Source organism: Podarcis gaigeae (genome assembly GCF_964106915.1).
Source record: "Podarcis gaigeae genome assembly, chromosome: 16".
Lineage (NCBI taxonomy): Eukaryota > Metazoa > Chordata > Lepidosauria > Squamata > Lacertidae > Podarcis > Podarcis gaigeae.
The window spans coordinates 4,405,272-4,427,917 of record NC_139693.1 but is presented as its reverse complement, the minus strand read 5'-3'; the positions used below and the strand labels follow the sequence as shown (position 1 = coordinate 4,427,917).

Here is a 22,646-nt window from a genome sequence, read left to right as displayed (position 1 = left end):
GTGGGTACATATATATGTGTGCTTGCATTTTATGCTTATATAAATCCTTGGGTATGTAAACATTTATTTATGCCTCTATGTGTTTGTGCATCTGTTCTGTGTAAATGTAGGTATCAGTGATCAGGGGTTGAGCAGCAGAAAATCCCAGGTCCAGTTCCTGGAATCTCCAGCTAAGAGGGGCTCCTCTCTCTAGAAGCTCTGGTTATGCAGCTGCCAGTGTTGAAACCAAAATGATCTCACAGCCTTGCTGCCTTCATTTCAACAGTACAATTTTTTTGGTTCAGGAAATGACTCTGCTACCCTTACAGGCCAAGGTTGGAAAATCTCTTTGGCTCTATGGTTCAGATCCATCTTCCTTGTGGGCCAGATCTGGTGGTTGGATCAGCAGGGCCACCGACCTGTCAATCACCTGACATCACCATGACTTAGCCAAAGTGGAGGTATGGGAACATCCCAGAGTCAAGGCGGGATTTAACGGCGCCCTCCTGCCCATCAAATGACATCATGAAGGACATCAGCTGATGGACTTGAGTTGGAGAAAAAAGCCTCAGGGGCCATTGGGACCCAGCAACCCTCTGATGTAGCCTTAGGAGTGGGGAATGCTTTCAGCACAAGGGCCGCGTTGCCTTCTAAGTAACCTCCTGAGGGCCAGAGGCAAAAGTGTGCAGAGCAACTAATGCAAATTTTATAGTTTTATAGTAGGCTAGTTTGGAACCGGGACACAGGTGGCGCTGTGGGTTAAACCACAGAGCCTAGGACTTGCCGATCAGAAGGTTGGCGGTTCGAATCCCCGCGACGGGGTGAGCTCCCATTGCTCGGTCCCTGCTCCTGCCAACCTAGCACTTCGAAATCACGTCAAAGTGCAAGTACATAAATAGGTACCGCTCCAGCGGGAAGGTAAACAGTGTGTCCGTGCGTTGCTCTGGTTTGCCAGAAGCGGCATAGTCGTACTGGCCATATGACCCGGAAGCTGTACGCCGGCTCCCTTGGCCAATAAAGCGAGATGAGCGCCGCAACCCCCAAGTCGGTCACGACTGGACCTAATGGTCAGGGGTCCCTTTTCCTTTACCTAATTTTGAACCACGCATCAATCTATCCTCTACCTACAAGCAAGAGACATAAACAGAGTTTATGAAGGCTACTTAGGGGTTCAAAGCAGGACTCAAGAACAGTGTGGCTTGGGAAAAACTCTTGATAGTGACATGGAGGGAATGTAAAGGACTAAATTCCTATTCCACTCTTCCTTCTCCCTCCATGGAGTTCAGAGCAGCAGGCACAGGTCTCCAATCCTCACCTCCTTTTACGCTTTGCAACAACCTTGCGAGGTAGACTGGGTTTCAGGCTTCAAGGCCACCTCCGTTTCTGCTGAGACCAGGTTTATCCTGCAAGGAAACCTCCTGGATCTCTGCCCCTCAGAGCAAGGGAAGAAATCCAATCCCAGGTAAGATAAGAGCCCTGTCAGTGCCTTTCAGCGGCGGGGACACCCTACTCGCGAGTAAGGAGACGACCTCAGGGAGCAGGCAAGCGTAATGTAAAATAAATCCAAATCACAGCAATGCACAAATGCGGTTGCACAGGCGGACGCTCTTAAAAGAAATCAAGACGGCTTTATTGGACCGAGTAGCACACGGCATGTTACGCCCCATCGTGTCCGACAGATGAAGCTGATAAAACAGGCGTGGGGTGTTGTTGTTTTCTGAGAGAGAAGGGAAGGGGGTTTCAACATCCATTTGAACAGGCAATGATATGCCTCAGAGTCACGAGGGGCGAAGTGACAAAAATCCACGGCACGGCACATCGAGATGGGCGGCTACAAGGATGTTTGGGCAGGTCCAGAACCCAACCGTGTATTCATTCATTCTCTCTCTCTCTCTCTCTCTGCGCCAGAAACAAGTCATGGATGTGGCTGCGCAAAGCAGATAGTCCTCAGTTGTCCCGCCTCCGGTGACGGGAGGTAATGGCAGTTAGTCCCGGCGTTGAATGAGAAACCAGTCCCACTCACTTCTTGAGGCTGACTTGGAGCTTTTTAAAACGGGTCCAAGGCGAGGGTTGTCTTCCCCACCCCCCCAATTTTTTAAAAAACGCCAGAACTTGTGCTTGCTGCTTCCTTAAAACCCAGTCAAAGCAAAGTCATTAAATCGTAACACTATAGAAAGAACCCCACTCCTCTCACCTTCAGCTCAAAGAGCTGATTTTCCCCCATGGAAATTGGGGGGTTGGGTTGGGGTTTGGTGGGTGTGGAAGAATACACTTAAATACAACTTCATAAATATTAACATTATGGGGAAAAAAACCAAACCAAAAAAAAAAAGCTTGGGTTCTTTTCCTCCTCGAGGGACAAAAATAGACGATTCTGGGGATGTTTCCAAAGAGTCAAAGGGTGTCTAATATAGACATTTACTGAAAATAGAACTCTTAAAGAGAATTGTGGAGAGGGCAGGGTAAGGCAAGGAAGTAATTCCTCCAAACACAAAGCTGTGTTGTCACCTGGAGTTCTGTATGGCTAGAAAAACTGCAGGAATTTAACTACTTTTCTGCATTATGAATGCAAAATAGGATTTGTCCCTGTCCCCACTTTTTTTTGTTTGTTTTAAAAATAGAATCAACCAATTATTCCCGACATGTCGGCATACTTCCTGATCTCCTCATCGTATCTAAGAGATCAGGAGTGCTCCGTTCGTCCTTCCTCCCCTATTCAGGGTTAAACAAGGTACACTTGTCAAGCCTGGGCCAAGTATAATGGCTAACCCTGGTTGTCCCTAAGGTGCAGCCCACCTGTGAAAAGCTAACTATGGGTAGTCAAAAATTGGCTACACCCACAGGAGGCACTGAAAAAGGGGAGGGGGTATATGAACTTGTGGGGCACTCCCTGTTCCTTACAGAAAAAAGAAAGCGTTTTGCTTCAAATTTAGGTTCCGGTGGAACTTCCGCTATACATCAACATTTTAAACAGAATAAAACCGGCCTGTCTTCATAAGCCTCTAAGCTTCTTACTGTGATTACTGACAGCAAGGGGGATATAAAAAAATACATTTAGGAGAAATATAAATTCTCTTGGTGGAATTCTCTAGGGAGGAAAGGGCTGTCATGATTTCAACTTGACCGTATATGTAGAATATTAATTTTTTTTATAAAAAAAAAACCAACCCAAAAGTTATTGGCATGACACAAGTTCCAAACTGCCGAAGGGGCTCCTGTTTGGAAAGTTTAGTGATTCTCTCACTAAGGTTTTATGCTGCTTTCTGCCCCAGGCTCCCCCCCCCCCCAGTTTAAAGACCTAGTTGCTTTCTTTAGAGTCGAAGGGCATCGCAACTTGGAACGGGATAGAAAACTTTCACTACGTACAAAGGAGGAAGTTGGCTGTTTTTATAAAGCAAAAGGAGCTGGAAAGCCTTGGTGCTAAGATCTGAGCACAGATATATATGTGTGTATATATATGTTTAATTAAAAAGAAACAAACCAGAAACCAGGGAATTTCAAAATTTTCTTTTTTAAAAAAGGAGGTTTATAAGTCTGGAGTCTCTTAAAGGACTTAATACTGAGAAAGGGAGGTGTCTTCCTCCCTCACAAAGGCCAGGGGGGATTAAGTTTGGTCCGCTAGTAAAATGCTGAAGGCTTAAAAACCAGCATCTGACCGTCTTTGCTTCTGAGCAGACGTGCTTACAGTAGAGTTTAAAGGGGGCGAGGTGCTATCGCTTGCGCTAAAATAAAAATCAAGATTTAAAAATTAGCAAGATGTCCTTGGATGTGTGACACACACCCCTTCGCCCCCACCAAGAGGATAGTTTCTCCCCTGGAGAAAAGGCTGTTCTTGGTGCGTCAGAAGTTTCTTGACCTAAAAACGACATACGTTAAAAAAAACAACAACCTAAAGAACCAACACCCCAATACGGCAGTTTGAAGGGGGGGGGGTTTAAATACCAGTTAAAAATAAAACGTCAACGTTCATCCTTTTGCAAAGCATTCCAAGACCAACAGACACCCTGATTCCCCCCCCCCCTTCTGCTCCCATGGAGGATCGGGAGCAGAGAGGAGCCCCTTCGCAGCATCAAGACGTTCTCGGCTCAGGCATTTGGGACCACCTAGAAGGGTACCTGTCCCTTCTTGAGACACAGCCTGGAAAACCCCTGTGGCTCAGGGAAGCTCTTCCGCCTGCGCCAGAGGAAACCTGGGATCCCCCATCAGAGACCCGGTGGGCTTCAGGAACGTTGGCGGATAACACTACTTTGCCGCAGGTGTGTGAGAGAGGGGCTGAGCCCCCCGTTTTGTCTGTTCAGATCAGTTAAAAGTTCTAGGTATCAGCAGCCTGGGAAGGGCTGGAGGTTCAGTGCTCCACAGACAACGCAGAGAGCATGGGGGAAAGTCTTCCGCTCACGTCTAAAGAAGGAATCCACCCCATGATATTTCACTGCAAAAAAAGAAAAAGAAAAGAAAAGGGAGTTAGGCAGGTTTCAGGAAGGTCGTGCCTGCAGCTTAGGCGGAGATTTCTGTGGTGGAGTGATGCATTGCGGGAGAAAAGGATATGCCATTTTTGGAAGGAAGCAAACGGAAATAGCCTTGGGAAGAAATGAGGATTTTTTAAAAAGTGGAAAGTAGTACCAGTTCTGGATGAGGGGGATCAGAGAGTGCAAACCCTGAATCCAGTTCGGTTGTGATCTTGTGGGGTTTTATTTAACTACTGTGGCTAAAAGAAGAACTTTTCTCGTGCTACCCTGGAAGTGGGAGCTACCTTAACAGGTCAGCTGCAAGCAGCAGCGTAACTCTGGAGCTCCCTGCCTATTGACACCAGCAACCTCTCTGTACTCTTTTTGGTTTAGACTACATTTTTGTTTAGACAGACCTTCCTAGACATAGATGCAGAATGCGGATGTATGTTTTAATGTGTTTTTAGCTGACGTTTCTCTTTTGAACATTTTAATAGTTGTTTTTACTGATACAGTCGTACCTCTGAAGTTGAACAGAATCCATTCCAGAATACGATTCGATTACTGAAACGTTCGGCTTCCAATCGACTGCAGGCAGCTCCTGCAGCCAATCAGAAGCCACGGAAGCCTCGTCGGAGATTCGGCTTCCAAAACAACGTTCAAAAACCAGAATACTCACTTCTGGTTTTTGATCGTTCAGGAGCCTGAACATTCAACTCCCAAGGCGTTCGGGAGCCGAGGTACGACTGCAATTCTATTGTTTTATTCTCCTTGTAAACTGCTTTGGGATGCTTCTTTTTACAATGAAGTGGTGTGTAAAATTTATTAAACAAATAAGCACAGGCAAAGTCGACAAGCGGCCACCTGAGGTTTGCCAGTGCTTTGCTAGGTCTAACAGCGAGTTCCAAGAGTCCAATGCAGTTGCCAGGAGGGCACCAAGCTGGCGACCCCTCCTTCCTGTAAAAAAAGGACAACTTACAAAGCTGATCTCCGTCTCTGGCAAGTCTTCAAATTGCTCCGTCAGCTCAGAGGGACGTCCTGGTGCGGAGGGTCCTGGAGAAATGCTGAGGGGGGAGAGGGGGGAAATAAGATGCTTTAAAAAGGGTCGCTATGATTATGACGTGTGGCCTCCCCAGGTTACACTGCAAAGGCTGCTCAAAAACAGGACTGGTGTTCGTTTATGGTACCAGCTTTCATGGGCAGGTGTTTGCTACAAAGGAATCCCTCCCCCCCCCCAAGTGGCCAGCTGGTCGGTAGTAAGGACCTCTCCCCTGAAGAACCCCACAGCTGTATCAGGAAAAAGGAGGTTATCTTGTCTAGCTCCCTGTTCTCACAGAGGCCAACCAGTTGACCCCAAGGTAAGCTCTTTAGCAGCATGTGAGAGTCACAGAGGAGACCATCAAGATGCAAGGAGCTTCCTGTTGCTTCCCAGAGGGGTCTCAGGGCTGCTGAGTCTTTCCTTTGCCTCCACTGCAGGAAGGGGAAATATCAGCTCCTTGCTGATTAGTTTAATCCACAACACGCAGAAAAAAATCTCAGCCAAACCAACTGGTGAAAACCAAAGCTTGAGAAAGTTTGACCTTCTCATTCATCGTTTCCATGGAGGGTGGTGGGGAGGGGGCGTTTGAGAAGTTAAAATTTTTATTGCTGGTAACAAGAGTAGCTGTTGAAGCACACAGGGATGAAAGGTGGGGTCTTATTTCTGTATAGCTGCTTGCTTAGCCCTTCCCAGGTTCCTGTTGCTCTTTCTCTGATCTCGCTTCTTTTGAATCCACTTAACTTCTCCAGACCAACTCTCTGCCCCAACCTGAACCAAGAGAGAGTTCAGCTGCAGACAGAAGCTGATCGCACTAGAGGGAGAAAGTCTGTGTCTCGGCTGCAATCACTTCCAGCTGCAGGTGGCAGTTTGATGGGATCTGGGGCTCGTCTATAAAAAAATAAGAATGGCTGCAAGCAGGAAACCTCCCCTTCTCCCTGATGAACTAGCTTTCTGCATGCAGGAGAATTAAAACTGTGCAAAAGTCTTGAGTGCAGAATTACCGGCTGAGCGGGAATTAGACCTTGATTAATGTGACTCAACACCCTGAGAAAAAAAGGGGGGGACCCAAATCCAAGGCAGTTTCCAACTTGCAAAAAGCCCAACATGCAATTCCATGCTGGGGGACGGACGGACTGTGCCTTAAGGGATGGGGATGACCATCATCTGTGGCCCTGCAGAGACTGCTGGAACTCCCAACTCCCATCAACCAGCACGGCCAACATTCAGGGAGGACGATGATGATGATGATGGGAGTTGTAAGTCTGGCAACATCTGGAGGGCCAGAGGTTCTTCCCATTCCTGGGTGTTATTGGGACACCGCACACTGATGGCTTCCTTGTCTGACAGGGTGAGTTTTTCACCTACTTGGGAGAACGTTGAACTAGCTACCTCTGAAGATAAGCTGTTTTCCTGTGACCTATGTGGAAATCAAGAGACAGACCTTTCATCATTCCTGAGACGGCTGTACTCTATTAAACACACACCAGTGACCCCCCAACTCCTTCCCTTCCCCCAAGATCTTCCGGGTTAAGGAAACCTCTCTTTTAAAAATAAAGAGGCGAGTGATGGCAGCCTCTCTAAAATGTGCTGCATTTCTATAGCCTGTTTCGGCTGAGAAAACACACTACGTGCTGCGACAGCCAAAAAGGGAGATGGCAGAACAGGGGGCTGTTTGTGTAGCAAGGGACAAAGTGAAGTGAAGGCTTCTTAAGGAAGAAGACTGCTTTAAAACACAATTGTTTTGCCGGCTTTTTAAAGCCTGCTCCCGGTCTTTCAACCAACGCATGTGCAAAACACAAACTGGCCTTTTCACAAGGTGGCACAAATCCCTAGCTCCAATCTCTCTCTCTCCCCCTCCCCCCAATCTTCACAGGGGCTGGGAGAAGCTCCTCAAAAATGGGGCAATGGGGGTTATCTAAAAGTAGATGAGAAAGAGGCGAAGGAAGAATGTGTTGTGGAAGAACCCCGAGGGGTCAGTGCAAGGCAGGGAGGCGGCCAGGCGAACTGCTCACAGCCAACGCGGTTTCCCTGCCTTTGAAGCTGTGGCACCCAAACTCCCGAACACAATCCCCAGGGAGGCTCCCCTTGATGCTGTTTTGAGGACAGGATAAGCTGCCTTGGTTTCCCTCAGGTGTTTTTGACCCTGCCTTTTCATTTCTGTGCAGTCTTCACACACCTCTCTCAAAACGTATCATTTGTATGTTTTGATTGTGGCTGTTGTTTTCTTAAGATGTCCTGGGGGGGTCTATCTGAAGTGTAAGGCGGAAACCCCCAAAATAAAAGAAGTTGGCTGACAGGAGCTTATCATGCCTTATTTATTTCTTTAATCCCACAATCTGTTCCGAGCCCTACAGAGAAAGGGGTGCTAAAAACCGGATTCAGATGCACCTGCCTAAGGGCTTCCTGGTTTGTGTAAAGACAGACAAAGCAAGGCGGTCTCTACCTCCCTTAATCTATAAGCAATTTTCTTTTCCTTTTGGAATAGCTTTCGAGCTTGTAAATAAATAGAACAAAAATGCCCCACCGGCTGGTCTGCGTATGTCTCATCTCACCTACGGCTACTGCTGAGGCTGAACCTGGTCTTGCTAGAACACATGTCTGCATAGCTCTGCCTGTAACCTAGGCAAAGATTAAAAGGGGAAGGGGGAAGGGTTAAGTGCATCATTCTATGTGGGCGAGACTGAAAACACAGCTGGACACCAAGCTGTGAGAAACCCAAGGAAGCCGTCTGAACAGCAGTGAGACCCAGCCTTTAGAGTCTGCTTTCTGGGGCAGCTAAAGGAGGGCTAGAAGTCTGTATGGCTGACTGAGCGGGCAGGGAGGTGGGAATAGCAGCTTCGCTGGATCAGACCAATGGCCGATCTCAAATCCAGTACCCTTCTTTCCCATAATAGTTAGCCAGATGCCTCTGGGGATCTGTTCAGTCCACATTGTGGGGTACTCTCCATCCCAGGTGTGGGTAGGCTGGGCAACAGGAACCTTTGCAGGATGGTTACAGGTGATGGGGAGGGCAGAGAGCTGACAAGGCATGGATTCCTGCTCTGCCCCTGCCCCGTACAGTCACAGCAAAGAGGCATTTCAGCACAACGTAAGAATAATCCAAACACCATCCAATCAGGACAGCAGAAAAGCCCCTCCTCAAGTTCAAAGGTGAAAAAGAGACAGCTACTAAACCACGGTTCAGGTCTTGGCCCCCCACCCCTCACCTAGGGAAGGAGGTCTCCGGAGTCGGATCCTTTGAGGTACCTGATTTGTGCACTTCCACTCCTATCGACCTAAACAGAGAAATAAAAAGAGAAAGAGATGGAGAGCATGCCTGACTCTCAGTGGCAAGGATCTAGGAATCTGAGCTGCTTTGCACAATACTTTTTTGAAAAGGAGCAAAAAAACCAAACCCAAAACAGCTGGCATGGCTGAACCAAGAAAACAAAAGTTCATATATATTCTCCCTCTTTTTTTCTCCTTTATCCTGGAGAAGAATCCCACCCCTGCGATTCACAAACCAATTTCCAAGCTGCTGATTTAGCAAGAGATGCCAATAAAATGTTAATCTTTAGTCCAGGAGGGATTTCCCCCCCACCCTTAAAAATAAACCACCAGCAGGTGGAGCTGCTAACTAACCCCCAACCCAGCATCACCCCCTTTTTATTTCCTTAAATCTCCTCTTCTCATCTTCTTGTTACGTACAGGAGACGGGGGTGGAAATGGGGGTGAGGCTGGGTTGGGGATTGGTGATAAAGGAACAGAGAAGGGAAGGAACATTACATGAAAAGGGTGGCGAGAGAGGAATCAAGCTAGCGTGGTATATCTGTGTCAAGAAAGCGCAATTGCATTTCATCCAGTAAGGTGCAAAAGGGGGGAGAAGCAAGACAAGACAGACTTTTAAACCACAACTGATGAGTGACTTCAATTAAGCGCCCTCAAAAAACCTGACAGCTCCCTACCTGAAGCTGTGATTTCCCTCATCTCTGTCTATTCATGCCACGCAAATTTTTATTTTAAAAGGGGAGATTCCCAAATGCAGGGGCTGACTCAGGTCACAAGGCCCCCGAGCAAAACTGCTTTTGGCAAAGAGCCTGTTGCAATTAAAACAGGGGTGTTGGTGTTTTTTTAAAGCTAGTTGTAAATGGCAATACCGCTGGTCGTGCAGCTGAAGACTAAGCTTAGCAGGGTGGGCTGGGCTAAATACAGGAGCAGTTTTGAAGTCGCATGCCAAAATCCTCTTGCCCCGCAAAGGCAAATCTTGAGATAATGAAGATGTTGCCAAGGGTCTTTGTGACAAAACAGCCAGTCTGCATGGGTGTTCTGCCTGGAGACTGGGGCATCTAATGTGAATTGCAGCCTGCTTGGATGTTTCTTCCTAAGCAAGGGGAAGTTGCGAGGGAGAAGTGAAGTCCTGATCCTACAGCTTCTCGTAACACCCCCTGAAAAGCCCTTGAGGAGCTCCAAGAACAGACCGACTGAATCAGAGCAAAAGTCTGTCTGCTCTAGTTTCCCGTCCCAAGCAGATGCCTTCCCTGAAAAGCTCACAAACAGGATGTTTTTAACACTCAATTGGGAGCCACCCAGAGTGGGGAAACTGGGGAACTCAGCCAGATGGGTGGGGTATAATTATTATTATTAATATTATTAGAGCCCCCTACACACCCAGACCCCTGAAATTCCATAGCTTCCTGCCTCTGAACCTCGGGTGCGGCCTGGTGTCTGTGTCCCTCATCTCCCTGTTGAACTTCGACTTATAGTAGACTAAAGGTGAGCGAGAGCAGGCAGACCCCAAGTGCACTCCTTGAGGGATGCCAGCTGGCCCACCAGCTGCCAGCTTCAATGGCAAGAAGAAGGGGGGGAGGAGAATGCAAACCACAGCCAAATAAATTTGCTCTGTTACAGGGGAGGGGTGGGATCAAAGCACTGGTGTAGCACACCTCAGTCACATTCCCAAGGCGCCCACTTCCCATCAGGGAAAGCCAACTGCAAATCTGGGCTGCTATGACTACTGATCCTCAGCCCTAGAGCACAGGATGCAACAGTTAATTTTGTAATAAAATAAACCCAGCCTGACTATGAACAGTCTTATGGCAGACTGGTTTCTACACATAAACACACATGGAAAGCAAGAAGCCAGCAGCCGGGCCCAGCCTTACCTGTTGGCTGGTGAATCGTGGCTCCTGCTCCCCAAGGAGGAGGTGGATAAGGTTGTGGCAGCTGAGTCGCTGTTTATTTCCTCTGCAAGGGGAGTGTGAGGGAGAAGGTCAGGGCGGCCCAGCTGAGAACCTGAAGAAGAGGGAAAAGGGGTGGTCAAGCTTTAAAGCTGTAATTTGAAGACACTGTAATTTTAATTTGTAATTTGGCATTTTCATCCTCCCCGTTCTTCCTTTCATGTCTTAGTCTGGAACCTGCCAGGATTTCTACCCTTGGCTGCTCACCCACTCCCAGCTGGGGGAAGCCTTGGCGTTGTTCCGTGCTGTAGGTGGGAGAGGCTTCCTCAACAGATCCCTGCTTCGCTTCAGATAGTACCATAGGAAGCTGCTTTGTACCAAGTCAGAGCTTTGGGCCAGCATGCTTAGTGGTGTCTACACTGATTGGCAGCTGCTGCTCTCCAGAGCTCCATGGCGCTCTCTCTCTCAGCCCGGCCTGTAGACGCCACTGGGGATTGAACCTGGAAGAAAACGCTCTATCCACTTCCTCTGGGTCTCTGCCCTACCCCACTCCATCCCAGACTAGTTTGAGCCGCATCATGCTCACAGAGACAAACAGAAGCCCCACCCCTGGCTAAATCCACCACTGGGCTGAGCCATTATGCACGGAAGGGGCATGAAAGCATCTGAAGAAAAGAGTCTGGCCTCCCAGCAAGTCTTTCCCCTGTCTCTGCGGAGGGTTCTCATGCAAGGAGCATGAAACCTCCCCTCCTGAAGCATGGAATGCTGCAGCCGAGGAACTGATGAAGACAACTCTGGGTGTCGCCGCGGCTTGTCAGGCTGGGACAGGCAGGAAGGCCCTGGTCCTGACATGCCTCCTCGTCCTCCCCATCCCCCCCCAACCTCTGGGGAGCCACCAACCTTGCTCGACTTCCGCCTCCATCGTGAACTGCGCTTTTGCCTCGCACAGCCCTTGCACCTGGGATGGGGCGCCACCCTGGCCTGGCCGCCGGGGAGGTCCTGCACCAGACCGGCTCTTTTTCGAAGGGGAAGATTTAACTTGGAAAGGGAAAGAGAAACCACAGACGTGTATACCAGATGCAGCCTTATTGGCAGCCTTTGTCTTGCCTATTCAGCAAGGCACAAGGCTTAACACACACAAAATATATTTGGGGGGGACGGGTGGAAGGATACTCAAATCACTTGAAATAGAAAGCCTTTTAAGTAGCTGCGACTCAGCAATAACCAAGTTAGGACCACTGGGGAGGAAAATGGAACTGAAATGCCCAACATACTGTAGTTTAGTGGCTTCCCACGGTCTTGAAGGGGTGCTCTCTTTGGGGGTTTGCTGAGCAAGACCCTTTTTGTAGTGGGCAGAGTGCTGAACTAGGATATGGGGGAGACCACGGTACAAATCCCCACTCAAGGGTGTGACCTTGGGGACCAGTCACTGCCTCTCAGTCCTCTCAAAGGGCTTTTGTGTGGACTAAGCGAGGAAGGGGAGAACCACGAGTGCCACTTTGAGCTCCTTAAGAGAAAAAAGGTGGCATAGAAATGCAAGAAATAAACGAAACAGATAAGGTGTTAGGCCTGAACTTTCACATCAGGCATGGGGCCTGATCCATCAGCTCACCGGCTCTGAAGCCGGGGCTGCAGGAGCTGCCTCGTTCCAAAGTCAGCCCACTGGCTCATCGTCACCAGTGTCACGTGCTCAAACAGGCAGCAGCTTTTGGAGGTCTCCTCAAGCCAGGCAGCTTTAACCAGATAGGCTGGATAGTCAACCCAGGGGCCATCGACAGGCAAAGCCTGGCACTGTGACTGAGCTTCAGCCTCTCTCCCTAAACATCCCAACCAAAAAGCCAAACCGAGAGGTTTCAATGGCTTCTCGATCACCTGCGGCATTCTGGGCGCTGTTGGACTCCCATCAGCCAGCATGGCTATTGCTTGTCAAGGTTTTTTAGAAGCTCCAATGGTTTCTTATTGTCTAACTCTGCAATTCTTTTTAATTTGTACTGCTCTAAACTTTTTGATGTTTGTCTCCCTGGGCTCCTTTGGAAGGGCAGAAAGTAATAATGATAATAATAATAATAATAATAATAATAATAATAATAATAATAATAAAAAAAATAAAAATAATAGGAATGATGATGCAAACATCTGGAGAGGCAAATGTCCCATGGCCTGGGCTAAGAACTGCTTAGATCATGTACCATCCAGTATGGCAGGGTTTACTTTGGGTCCGGTGGGAATCCTTCCAAAGCACCAATGCAGCAGAATTGTTATGCTATTTTCAGAGGGGGCCCAGAAAAGCCTGCTAGAGCTCTTCCCACCCAGAACAGGGTACGTTTGTGACCAGTGAACCTAAGTAACTTACAAGGGATTTTCTTGAAGACAACGTTACACATGAACCGCTGGAACCTTTCCGCGTAAAAACTGGGCCGGTGAACCGAAACCGTGTCCTGCAAAACAGCAATGAAGAGGCAAACGGCATAGAGTCACATCAAGTAAACAAGGATGGAAGCAGGTGTGAGGGACTTTAAAGAAAACAAAAAAATCAACCAAGGCAACAAAATTTAAATTGGAATAAAACCAGCAACAATTTGCCCACATAGTACAAAAAAGCCACCTCAAAAGCTGACATCTATGCAATACATGGCCAGAAAAAAACTGACCAGAAACTGATAATTCATAACAAAAGGGCGCATTGTACGCCAGAAAAGAAGTCAAAAACTGGTGCCCAAAAAGATGTTTGGTGTCAGGTGGGCTTCTCTGGAGAAACCACCCCAAAGCATTAAGGAGAGTTCACCCCAAAAGCTTCATTCTATTTACTGAAAACAACAACAAACTATTACACCATCTAGTTCTAGGAAGAAACCCAAGGCCGCTAACAAACAAAAAAGCCACGAAATGACTGGATCCTTGTATCTGCAGGCTCTGGTTTCCCCCCACCCCCCAAAGAAATGACAGCCCAAAATGACATACAAAAGCGGGGGGGGGGGATAGCATTCTCTCCTCTCTCCTTTACACCCCCCTTTCCTCCCTCTTCAAACGAAAAGCAAATAATCGTCACCACCCAGCACTTCCCAGACAAGACAGAACAGCAAGAAGCAGTGGGTTTTGGCTGCTCACCCCATCATGAACAAGGGCTTTCCACGAGTGCTCCAACTTCTTAATGAACCTAGTAAGGAAGGTTTTGAAAGGTGGAGACAAGTTAGCCTCACAGATTTTAAAATCAGTGCATTTTTTGGAGGGAGAAAAGAGGAGACAAAGCAACCTTCCACTCTTCCTAACCCCATGTTTTGTCCATCCATCTTGTCTGTAACCCAAGCCTCCCAAATTCAGCTTCCTTCCAGAGGGACGCTCTAGGCCTCGCCAGGAGGATTACCTTGCCTGCTCCTGGATCCCCTGGTTTTGCTCTTCCCCCAATTCTTAATAAGTAAAATGGCGGATTCTAAGCATGTCTGGTTAGCCTCGAATCTCAAACACAAAGCAGGCTGATTTCTACTTTTGTGGTTTTTTTCCTGCAAACACATGCACACATTCCTCACTCTGAAGTTTAACTGGCTGCAACTCACCACCGAGTGGTTTGTTGCCTTGACGCCACAGAAACACTTTGCTAACCGTGCAATACGCTGAGAAAATTCCTGGCCAGAGCAAGCCTCCGCCTGCTCCCTTTCCTCTCGCCTGCCTTCCACCCCATGTTATCACTTCCTGTACACTTCCCTCGGCACAACAACTCAACCTGATGTGCAGCCTAATTTGCGAGGGCTTGCCTGCTCAGCCTGCTTCGTCAGTCTTAATTACTTCCAGCGAGCAGGAGATTCATCGCTTGCCCATCGCCATTTCCTAGGCGGCGAAGGCAGCCCTGCACCTCTTTGGGCTCCCCTCTGACGGCTTTAACTGTCAGCCTTTGGCCTGCTGAACTGATTGCCTCTGCATCTCCTCACAACCACAGTAAGTTTTGTATCTGGGGGAATGCAAGGCAGCAGTTTTCCATGGACTTGAGATAAAATCCCAACGCAGAAAAGCCCAGCCCTTAGGGAAGGCCAAGACCTGTCCCTTTCAGAGGGGTCCTCTAACTTCTGGATGGGAATTGGGAGTCTAGCCACATCCGGAGAGCCAGCGGTTAGCCACATCAGAGGTGGGGTACTATTTGTCAACCCAAGGGCTATTTTTTTTCTGCATGGCAAGACTTTGGGGGTGAGGGCACACACACCAGTGGTGAGCGAGGCCAGAGGTCAGAGCAGGAGGGACAATGGGCCGGTCTTTGTACATTAATAATAATAATAAAAATAATAATTTTTTATTTATATCCCGCCCTCCCCAGCTGAAGCCGGGCTCAGGGCGGCTAACAATAAAATAATACAACATTCTAAAATCATTTCATTATAAAATTAATTCAAATCAAATTGATAGCAACCATTGGGCTAGAGTTCTGTGAAGATTGCCAAAGGAGGGAGTCAGGCTGTGCCCTGGCCAAAGGCCTGGTGGAACAGCTCTGTCTTGCGGGCCCTGCAGAAAGATGTCAAGTCCCGCAGGGCCCTAGTCTCTTTTGACAGAGCGTTCCACCAGATCGGAGCCACAGCCCAAAAAGCCCTGGCTCTGGTTGAGGCCAGCCTATGCAGATGCCGAAAACCTTTACACACATAAAGGCACCTCTCCCCATCCAGCCAAGCGAGAGGCACAATCACAGTTCTCAAGGGGAAGAGTTCCTTTGTTGGGTGAGTCCTAAGGGCTGGGCAGAGAAGCCCAAAGGGCTGCATTTGGCCTTCAGCTTTTGCCATCTGTGCTGGTCAGGGATGATGGGAGTTGTACTCCAGAAACCTCTGGAGGGCCCCAGGTTGGCAATGGCTGGACGAAGTGGCAGGAACATAAGAAGTTCCCTGCTGGATCAGGCCAATGGCCCATCTAGTCCAGCATCCTGTTCTCACACTGGCCGACCAGATGCCTGTGGGAAACCCGCAAGGAGTATTCCAGCACAACAATCACTTCCTGGAGTTTCCAGCAACTGGTATTCAGAAGCAATGCTGCCTGCAATTGTGGAAGCCGAGCAAAGCCATCACGATACAAAGTTGGAGACTCCTCACCTGTAAGATTGCAGCACGTCGATGATCCCCACATAGAGAAGCAGCCTCTCCCCCTTGGCGTTCCGGGCCGGGATCCCTCCCATTCTGGGCGAGAGAAAAAGAAAAAAGAGTCGAGTCTCAGAAGGTGCCCCAGCCCAGCCCAAAGGCATTTTCACCCACTGCTCCCACCCCTGTGGTTCAGCTCCACGAAGGGCCCATTGAAAACAGTTGGGCCTGGCTTGCCCCTTGGCCAAATGCCCACACACAAAGCGGGGAAAGGACTGGCTCGCAGCATGAGAACAGCCAGGTCAACAGTTTTGGGGAGAGGCATTTGGAAAGCTCTTGAACAAAAGGCTTTGTGAGGTCTGAGGCCGAGATAACCGCTGCTCAGCTGTCACACGGTCTTCCCTAACCCGCTGCTCCCTCCGGTCATTTGAGATGAACGACTCCCGGAAACCCCCAAAGCAGCTGGGAATGCACTGAGTTGGGCTGGTTTAACGGCTGATCTAAGGAGCCTCCGAGGGGAAGGAGCAGCTCACAGGATCCAAGACCTGGACTTCACAAGACAACACAGAGGACAGAGGTTAGCACCTCTCCCCCTAGCATCTGTCTGCCCCCCCCCCCCCCGGTCATGCCTCCTATAGGTTAGAATTATCAATCCAAGCATCTAAATCTTATGGGGATTGCATGCACCTCTTCTGAATTCAGAGCAATTTAGCTTCAGAGACCTGCTTCTGAAACATAACTGATCTGGCATAGGGCAGCTTCCTTGGAGATAACAGATACAGGAGGAAAAGTGAAGACTGTAGCAGGTGAACTTTCCGGGGCCCCCATTTCAAAGGCTAGTGGTTGAGGTGATGCCAAACCCCACAAGCCCCCTGAAATTTAGAGCTCCAACCTGCTCCCTAGGACAGCTACAGCCCACTTTTCCCATCAGCATGAAATGTTGCACAAAGCTAAATACGCAGATGTCCTTCATCTGCATAATTCAGTGCAGGCAACAAAACCAGGATCTTCTCGAAGGGACTCAGATCTTGCTTCTCGCCTGGTTGGCTGGGCACCCCCGTTCCAAAGCGGCCAGAGACTTACTGGTCATCCGTTTCAATGGTGCCGCCTCGCCGGGCTTCCCCTTGGATGGCCTCCATCGCTGTGGAGTACAGGGCCTTCTGGGGGGCTGGCCGCCGCGTGTCTGCCACGGCCGCCCCATCCGCCACGGCGCGCTCCCGCTGAGCCAGGTCAAGGTTGTGGACTGCCACGAGCAAGCTGTAGTCCATGATTTTGAAGCTCTGCAAAACCTGAAATATCAAAAGCACACAGGTAACAATGCCGCCGGTATGTTCTAAAAACCAGGATCTAACTAGGTATGGGGAACTTGTGGCCCACCCCTCTCCATGGGAGCTAGAATCCCGCTAGATTTGCCAAGCATCAAATTTCCTTCCCCTGAGCTAGCAAAGGGGAGTCTGTGCTATGTTGTTTGTTCCTAGCCATTTTTTTTTTAGTACAGTGGAACCTCAGTTTTCTAACATAATCCATTCTGGAAGACCGTTCAACTTCTGAAACATTTGAAAACCGAGGATCAATGGGCGGTCAGCAAAACCCATTGAAAAAATGGAAAAACACACAGCGGAAGCCGTTCGACTTCCAAGGCATGTTCAAAAATGGAAGCAATTACTTCCGGGTTTTCGGCATTCAGGTTCTGAATCGTTCAGCTCCAGAGACGCTTGAAAACTGAGGTTCCACAGTACTCTCTTTACATTTGCAAGCTCCACACCTGCTCAGAGACCCCAGCTGCCGCAACTCAGTGTTGAGCAGAAGCTGCCTGGTGACCCCCGAGCCTTGGGGGGAAACAACTTTCCTCCTCCCACGTACCAAGCAGTCTCTCTGCAGAGTCTTGCACAAGGCGCTGTACATGTCAGCGTCCAGGAAGAGGCCATCGGCAATGTCCTGCATGAAATCCAGGTCCTTGTAGGTGGGGAAGACCTTCTCCCGCTCCTTCTGAGAAGCCCGGCGCTTGTAGGTGGAGCCTTTCAGGTCGTACTTCTGGTGCATGCGCACCGAGCGGGGCAGCAGGTTGTTCATCACCACAATCCGGATGTTCTTGCCGCCAGCCTGCACACAGTAGAGGCCGTAGAACTTGGGGAGGAGGGTCCGGGGGTTCTGGTTCAAGTTCTGCAATAGCGGGGGCAGGGAGGGGGAAAAAGCCAAAGTTCTCATTGCAAAGTCAAAGGGAAATAACGATAATAACAAGTTCAGAGCTGGATAGGGCCAAAAAGTCACCCCTCCCAGAATGAAGAGTAGTTTAAGCATCATTATATTTAATAAAACCTCTCATTCATCATATGCTGCTTTAAAAACAAAAAAACCAGAGAGACAACATCGGATTGTTCTGTCGCATCCCAAGTTGACCAGCTCTTCCTCCCGGCTGACTCACCATGTAGTAACCCGGCAGCAGCTTCTGCAAGAACTCTGCCTCTTTGTGCTGAACTGTTTTGATGATGAACTCGTCGTCACTGGAGACGTAGAAGATGGAGCCGCTGGCTCCGGAGTTGGAGAGCTCGATGAGGGGCTCACTGCAAAGGGAGCACTGCGGGGAGAGGAGGCAACAGAAGAAATGGAGGAGGACATTTTCACTTGCCTCTCGGGACACAATGCCAGAGTTTCAGACAAGGGGCACCCCCAGCCCCACCCAGAGATGCTAGGGATTAAAACCTGAGAGTTTTTACACGCAAGGCTGAGTTACAGCCCCACAAGAACGAAAGGCAACCGAAAGACATTCCAGTGGCGCTCTTTCTCCAAGCCAGTCCCCAACGCTCAGGGAGTTGCTTGTTCCTGCTCAGTGCCGCTCAAAGTGTACAGAGACTGATCCTTATCACCCCACCAGAGGAACCTCTGTCCTGCCCGTTTTAAGTACAGAAGTCAGACTGAAGTCTACCCACTCCACCCTGTCGCAACTCATCTCTGTCTGGAGAGAAGATGGGAATTCTTTTCTAAAAGCTATAGGGCACCTGCCTCCACTCACCAGGTAGTCATCCGGCCGGATCCCAAACAGTTCACGGAAATAGCGGAAGGCAACAGGAGCGTAGGTTTTGAAGCGGAAATCGTTGTAGTGATGGGCCGGAGTGAGGTTGCTGCCTTCCCTGGAGATTGAGAGGACAGAGGCAAATGAGAACCACGCTCTTTCTGAGTTGCCGCCATCTGCTAAAAGTGGCTAGTTCTCAAACCTTCTACCTGCACGGTCACTTTCCCTATCAGTGAGTCTGTATCTGTGACTCTGCTATGAAACTGGTACACAGAGCAGAGGGTTCTGGGAAGCCCTAAGGAGCATCGTTGGCCCACACTGGCCCGCTGAGCCTTGCCTTCACCCCTAAAGATATGCCCCCAAGAATGTGCTGCAGGGACACCAGTCTGTCATTCATGCGGAACCGCTAGTAAACTTTCCAGGGAGGCCATCAGGGTTCCTTGCAAGAGTTTTGTTGAAGACTGCTGAGCTCTGGAGAAACGGTGTCCCTTAGCCTCTGTGCGTCACAAAGTAAAAACAGTGGCGACCCCCCCCCCAAAAGTGGGGCTCTTCTTCTTCCAGTGGGGTGGGAAACTTGCATCCCCCCCCCAGACACTCCTGGACTCCAATGCCCATCATCTTTGATGATTATTCTGTTGTATTTTTATTTCCCCCTTTTAAAATGGTTTGTTTCTTATATTGTGTTCCTATGGATTTGTTCAAAGGCATTTATTGTAAGCAGCCCAGAAAATGCTATGAAATGGGGTGAGATTCAAATGCTGCAAATAAACTAATGAGAGGTGGAAGCCCAAAACATCTGGGTAACTGCAAGTTCCCTTGGAGGCTCAAGGCCCCTGTGCCTTCATATTTTGTCCACAGCCTCAAATTCTGAGCTACCTAGCCAGCTGAGGTCTTATACTGGGACAGACCATTGGCCCACTGTGTCCAATACCCTGACTACCAGCAACTTTCAGGGAAGGGGCATATTTTATGGAAAGGGCTGTGGTTGAGTGGTAGAGTACCTGCCTCAATCCCCATGGCATCTGCGGCGGGGTGGGGGGAATCCCCTCGGGAACCCTGGAGTGTTGCTGCCAGTCGGTGTAGACTACACTGAGTTAGATGGATCAATGGCCTGACTCAACCAGCTTCCTGTTTAAAGCATTCCTTTATCCCAAACCATGAGGACTAGAATCTTACTTTATTTTTAGAGGAAAAGTCAGTGGTAAGATCACTGGTGGCTCCCCAAGTTCAGTCCCTGGCATCTCCAGGTACGGCTGGGGATGTCACCTGCCGGCTACTCAGGAGAGCTGCTACCAGTCAGTGTGGACAATACTAAGCTAGTCCGACCAGTGGTCTGACTCGGTATTAGGTAGCATCCTCTGTTTCCTGGGTCTCGAGCCGAGCAATGTGTGTCCCAGAACCTGCTCCCTGAGATGGAAATGCCGGAGGTTGAAGCTGGGAGTTTTTGTGTGACAACCACACACTCTTCCAGGGCTCACAGCCTGGTGCCTGTTTTATTTCTATTGGTTTTGCCATTTTAAAAAAGTGTCACTGGACTCCCTTCTCCTACGCCCCGCCTGCTGCCTGCACTCAAGAGGGGGACAACTGGAAAATGTAAAAACACTTACCCCGGGAAGAAGATGCTCTCCACTACGTAGAAGTCTTGCATGAGGACATCTCGCTCTGGCTTGGTGCTCAGGCTCCCCACTGTGTGGGTGATCCCAAGCTGGATGGCACCTTTGAGGGCCGACGAAGTTGTCTGAAGAGGAAAACCAAGAACCAGCGTTAGTGTCTCTTTTGTGGGATTCTGCAAGACACTTCCAAGCACATTCTCTTGGATGCAAGCAAAGAACATCAGCATTCCACCACACTTTCGGGAACTCCAAATTTTACCCTAACTCTGCTGATTAAAGCATTTTTTTTAAAAAAAGGTTGAAAACTCCTCTGTAGGAAAATGGGAAAGGGAGAACTGTGGATGATAAGGCTGTTGATAGTTAAACTGTGGAGGAAAAGAAGGTACAGTGGTATCTCGGTTTAAGAACATTCCTGTTTACAAACGAATCAGTTTACAAACTCTGCAAAACCGGAAGTAGTGTCCCGGTTTGAGAACTTTACTTTGGTCCAAGAACAGATCTGAATGGTGGAAGGGCACTGGTGGCGGCAGGCCTTATTAGGGAAAGTGCGCCTTGTTTTAAGAACGGTTTTGGTTTAAGAACAGACTTCCAGAATGGATTAAGTTTGTAAACCGAGGTACCACTGTACCTTTTATCATATATAGTGGTCATGTAAGGAAATAAAGGCTTTCTGGGACATTATATACAATGAACTGAAAATACATGTTTAAAATAACTTTTGTAAAAAACACAGAAACCTTTTTATTAGGAATTATAGGTATTGATATCCCAAAGGAACAGAAAAGACTCTTTATGTATGTGACAACAGCAGCACAGATGCCACTAGCCCGGAGATGGAAAGAAGAAAAGGTTCCTGTGAGAACAGGATGCTGGACTAGATGGGGGTCACTGGCCTGATTCAGCGGTCTTATTCCTATGAGAACTTCACACAACACTGCTGAACTAGAGTTGACCACAAGATGTGGCTGTGCCAGCTACAGTCTAAAACATCTGGAGAGCCCAGCTTGGAAAAGGCTGCGTTGGAGCTATCCTACCCTTACCAAGTACAATGGCACCTCGGGTTACATAAGCTTCAGGTTACAGACTCTGCTAACCCAGAAATAGAACCTCGGGTTAAGAACTTTGCTTCAGGATGAGAACTGAAATTGTGCGGCAGTGGGAGGCCCCATTAGCTAAAGTGGTGTCACAGGTTAAGAACAGTTTCAGGTTGAGAACGGACCTCCAGAACGAATTAAGTTCTTAACCCGGGGTACAACTGTATTGTTGTTGTCAAGGTGCACTTAGTGAATTATTACAAGCTGTGCTGCTTACATTTCAGTGCCAAGTGACCCACCAGTTTGCCATCTCCCCTTCCCCATCTATACTGATGTTTAAGCTACCTACCAACTGAAGAAAACACCTATGTCTGATGAGGTACAAACATAAAAGCCTGCTGGATTAGGCCAATGGCCCATCTAGTCCAGCATCCTGTTCTCTCAGTGGTCAACCAGACCAGATGCCTGTGGGAAACCCATAAGGAGCATTTGAGCACATGAGCCCTCTCCCCTGCTGTGTTTTCCAGCAACTGGTATTCAGAAGGATTGCTGCCTCCAACTGTGGAAAACAACAACAACAACAACAACAACAACAACAATTATTTATTTACCCACTCTGGGCAGCTTCCAACAAAATATTAAAATACCGTAATACATCAAACATTAAAAGCTTCCCTAAACAGGGCTGCCTTCAGATGTCTTCTAAAAATCTGGTAGTTGTTGTTCTCTTTGACATCTGGTGGGAGGGAGTTCCACAGGGCGGGTGCCACTACTAAGAAGGCCCTCTGCCTGGTTCCCTGTAAGTTGGCTTCTCGCAATGAGGGAACCACCAGAAGGCCCTCGGAGATGGACCTCAGTGTCCGGGCAGAACGATGGGGGTGGAGACGCTCCTTCAGGTATACTGGACCAAGGCCGTTTAGGGCTTTAAAGGTCAGCACCAACACTTTGAATTGTGCTCGGAAATGTACTGGGAGCCAATGTAGGTTTTTCAAGAACACAGCCATCCCAGTTAGCAGCCCTCAATAGCCCTCTCCTCCTCCATGAATTTGTCTAATCCTCTTTTAAAGCATCTGCTGTAAGCAATCACTTCCTCCTGTGGGAGTGAATGTCATAGTTCAACTACAGCCTGCAGAAGCTTCTACTGCGATAAATCCATCAGCCTTTCAAGAAAGGTTCCACAAGACTTTCTGTTGCATTTTTAAATAGGCAGTTTAGTCTGCAAAATAATAAAAGAAGCCCAGCCGCTGCAGAATACGGCAACGGGCTTTTGCTCGGTGGAGCTTCTTAGAATGCATGCAGAACACTGATGCTGAAAA

General features: G+C 48.7%; 1 protein-coding gene across 21 annotated transcripts in view; it reads right to left on the bottom strand.

Moving 5' to 3' along the window:
* Positions 1–1,587: 1,587 nt before the first annotated feature.
* PIP5K1A (phosphatidylinositol-4-phosphate 5-kinase type 1 alpha) overlaps positions 1,588–22,646 on the bottom strand; it is a 48,505-nt gene continuing 27,446 nt past the window's right edge. For 6 of the 21 annotated variants that reach the window (XM_083715708.1, XM_083715719.1, XM_083715720.1 and 3 more), the window contains 15 exons: positions 20,291–20,421; positions 18,684–18,801; positions 18,096–18,248; positions 17,534–17,833; positions 16,754–16,959; positions 15,686–15,769; positions 13,728–13,776; positions 12,973–13,057; positions 11,520–11,657; positions 10,605–10,734; positions 8,710–8,738; positions 8,016–8,082; positions 6,829–6,880; positions 5,404–5,488; positions 1,588–4,408 (listed from right to left, as the gene is read on the bottom strand). In XM_083715708.1, coding sequence (XP_083571834.1) covers positions 5,450–5,488; positions 6,829–6,880; positions 8,016–8,082; positions 8,710–8,738; positions 10,605–10,734; positions 11,520–11,657; positions 12,973–13,057; positions 13,728–13,776; positions 15,686–15,769; positions 16,754–16,959; positions 17,534–17,833; positions 18,096–18,248; positions 18,684–18,801; positions 20,291–20,421 — 1,581 coding nt within the window. In that variant the 3' untranslated portion in view covers positions 1,588–4,408; positions 5,404–5,449. Of the gene's footprint in view, positions 4,409–5,403; positions 5,489–6,828; positions 6,881–8,015; positions 8,083–8,669; positions 8,739–10,604; positions 10,735–11,519; positions 11,658–12,972; positions 13,058–13,727; positions 13,777–15,685; positions 15,770–16,753; positions 16,960–17,533; positions 17,834–18,095; positions 18,249–18,683; positions 18,802–20,290; positions 20,422–22,646 lie in introns of all 21 variants that reach the window. The other 15 variants (XM_083715710.1, XM_083715721.1, XM_083715706.1 and 12 more) reach the window with 5 other exon arrangements.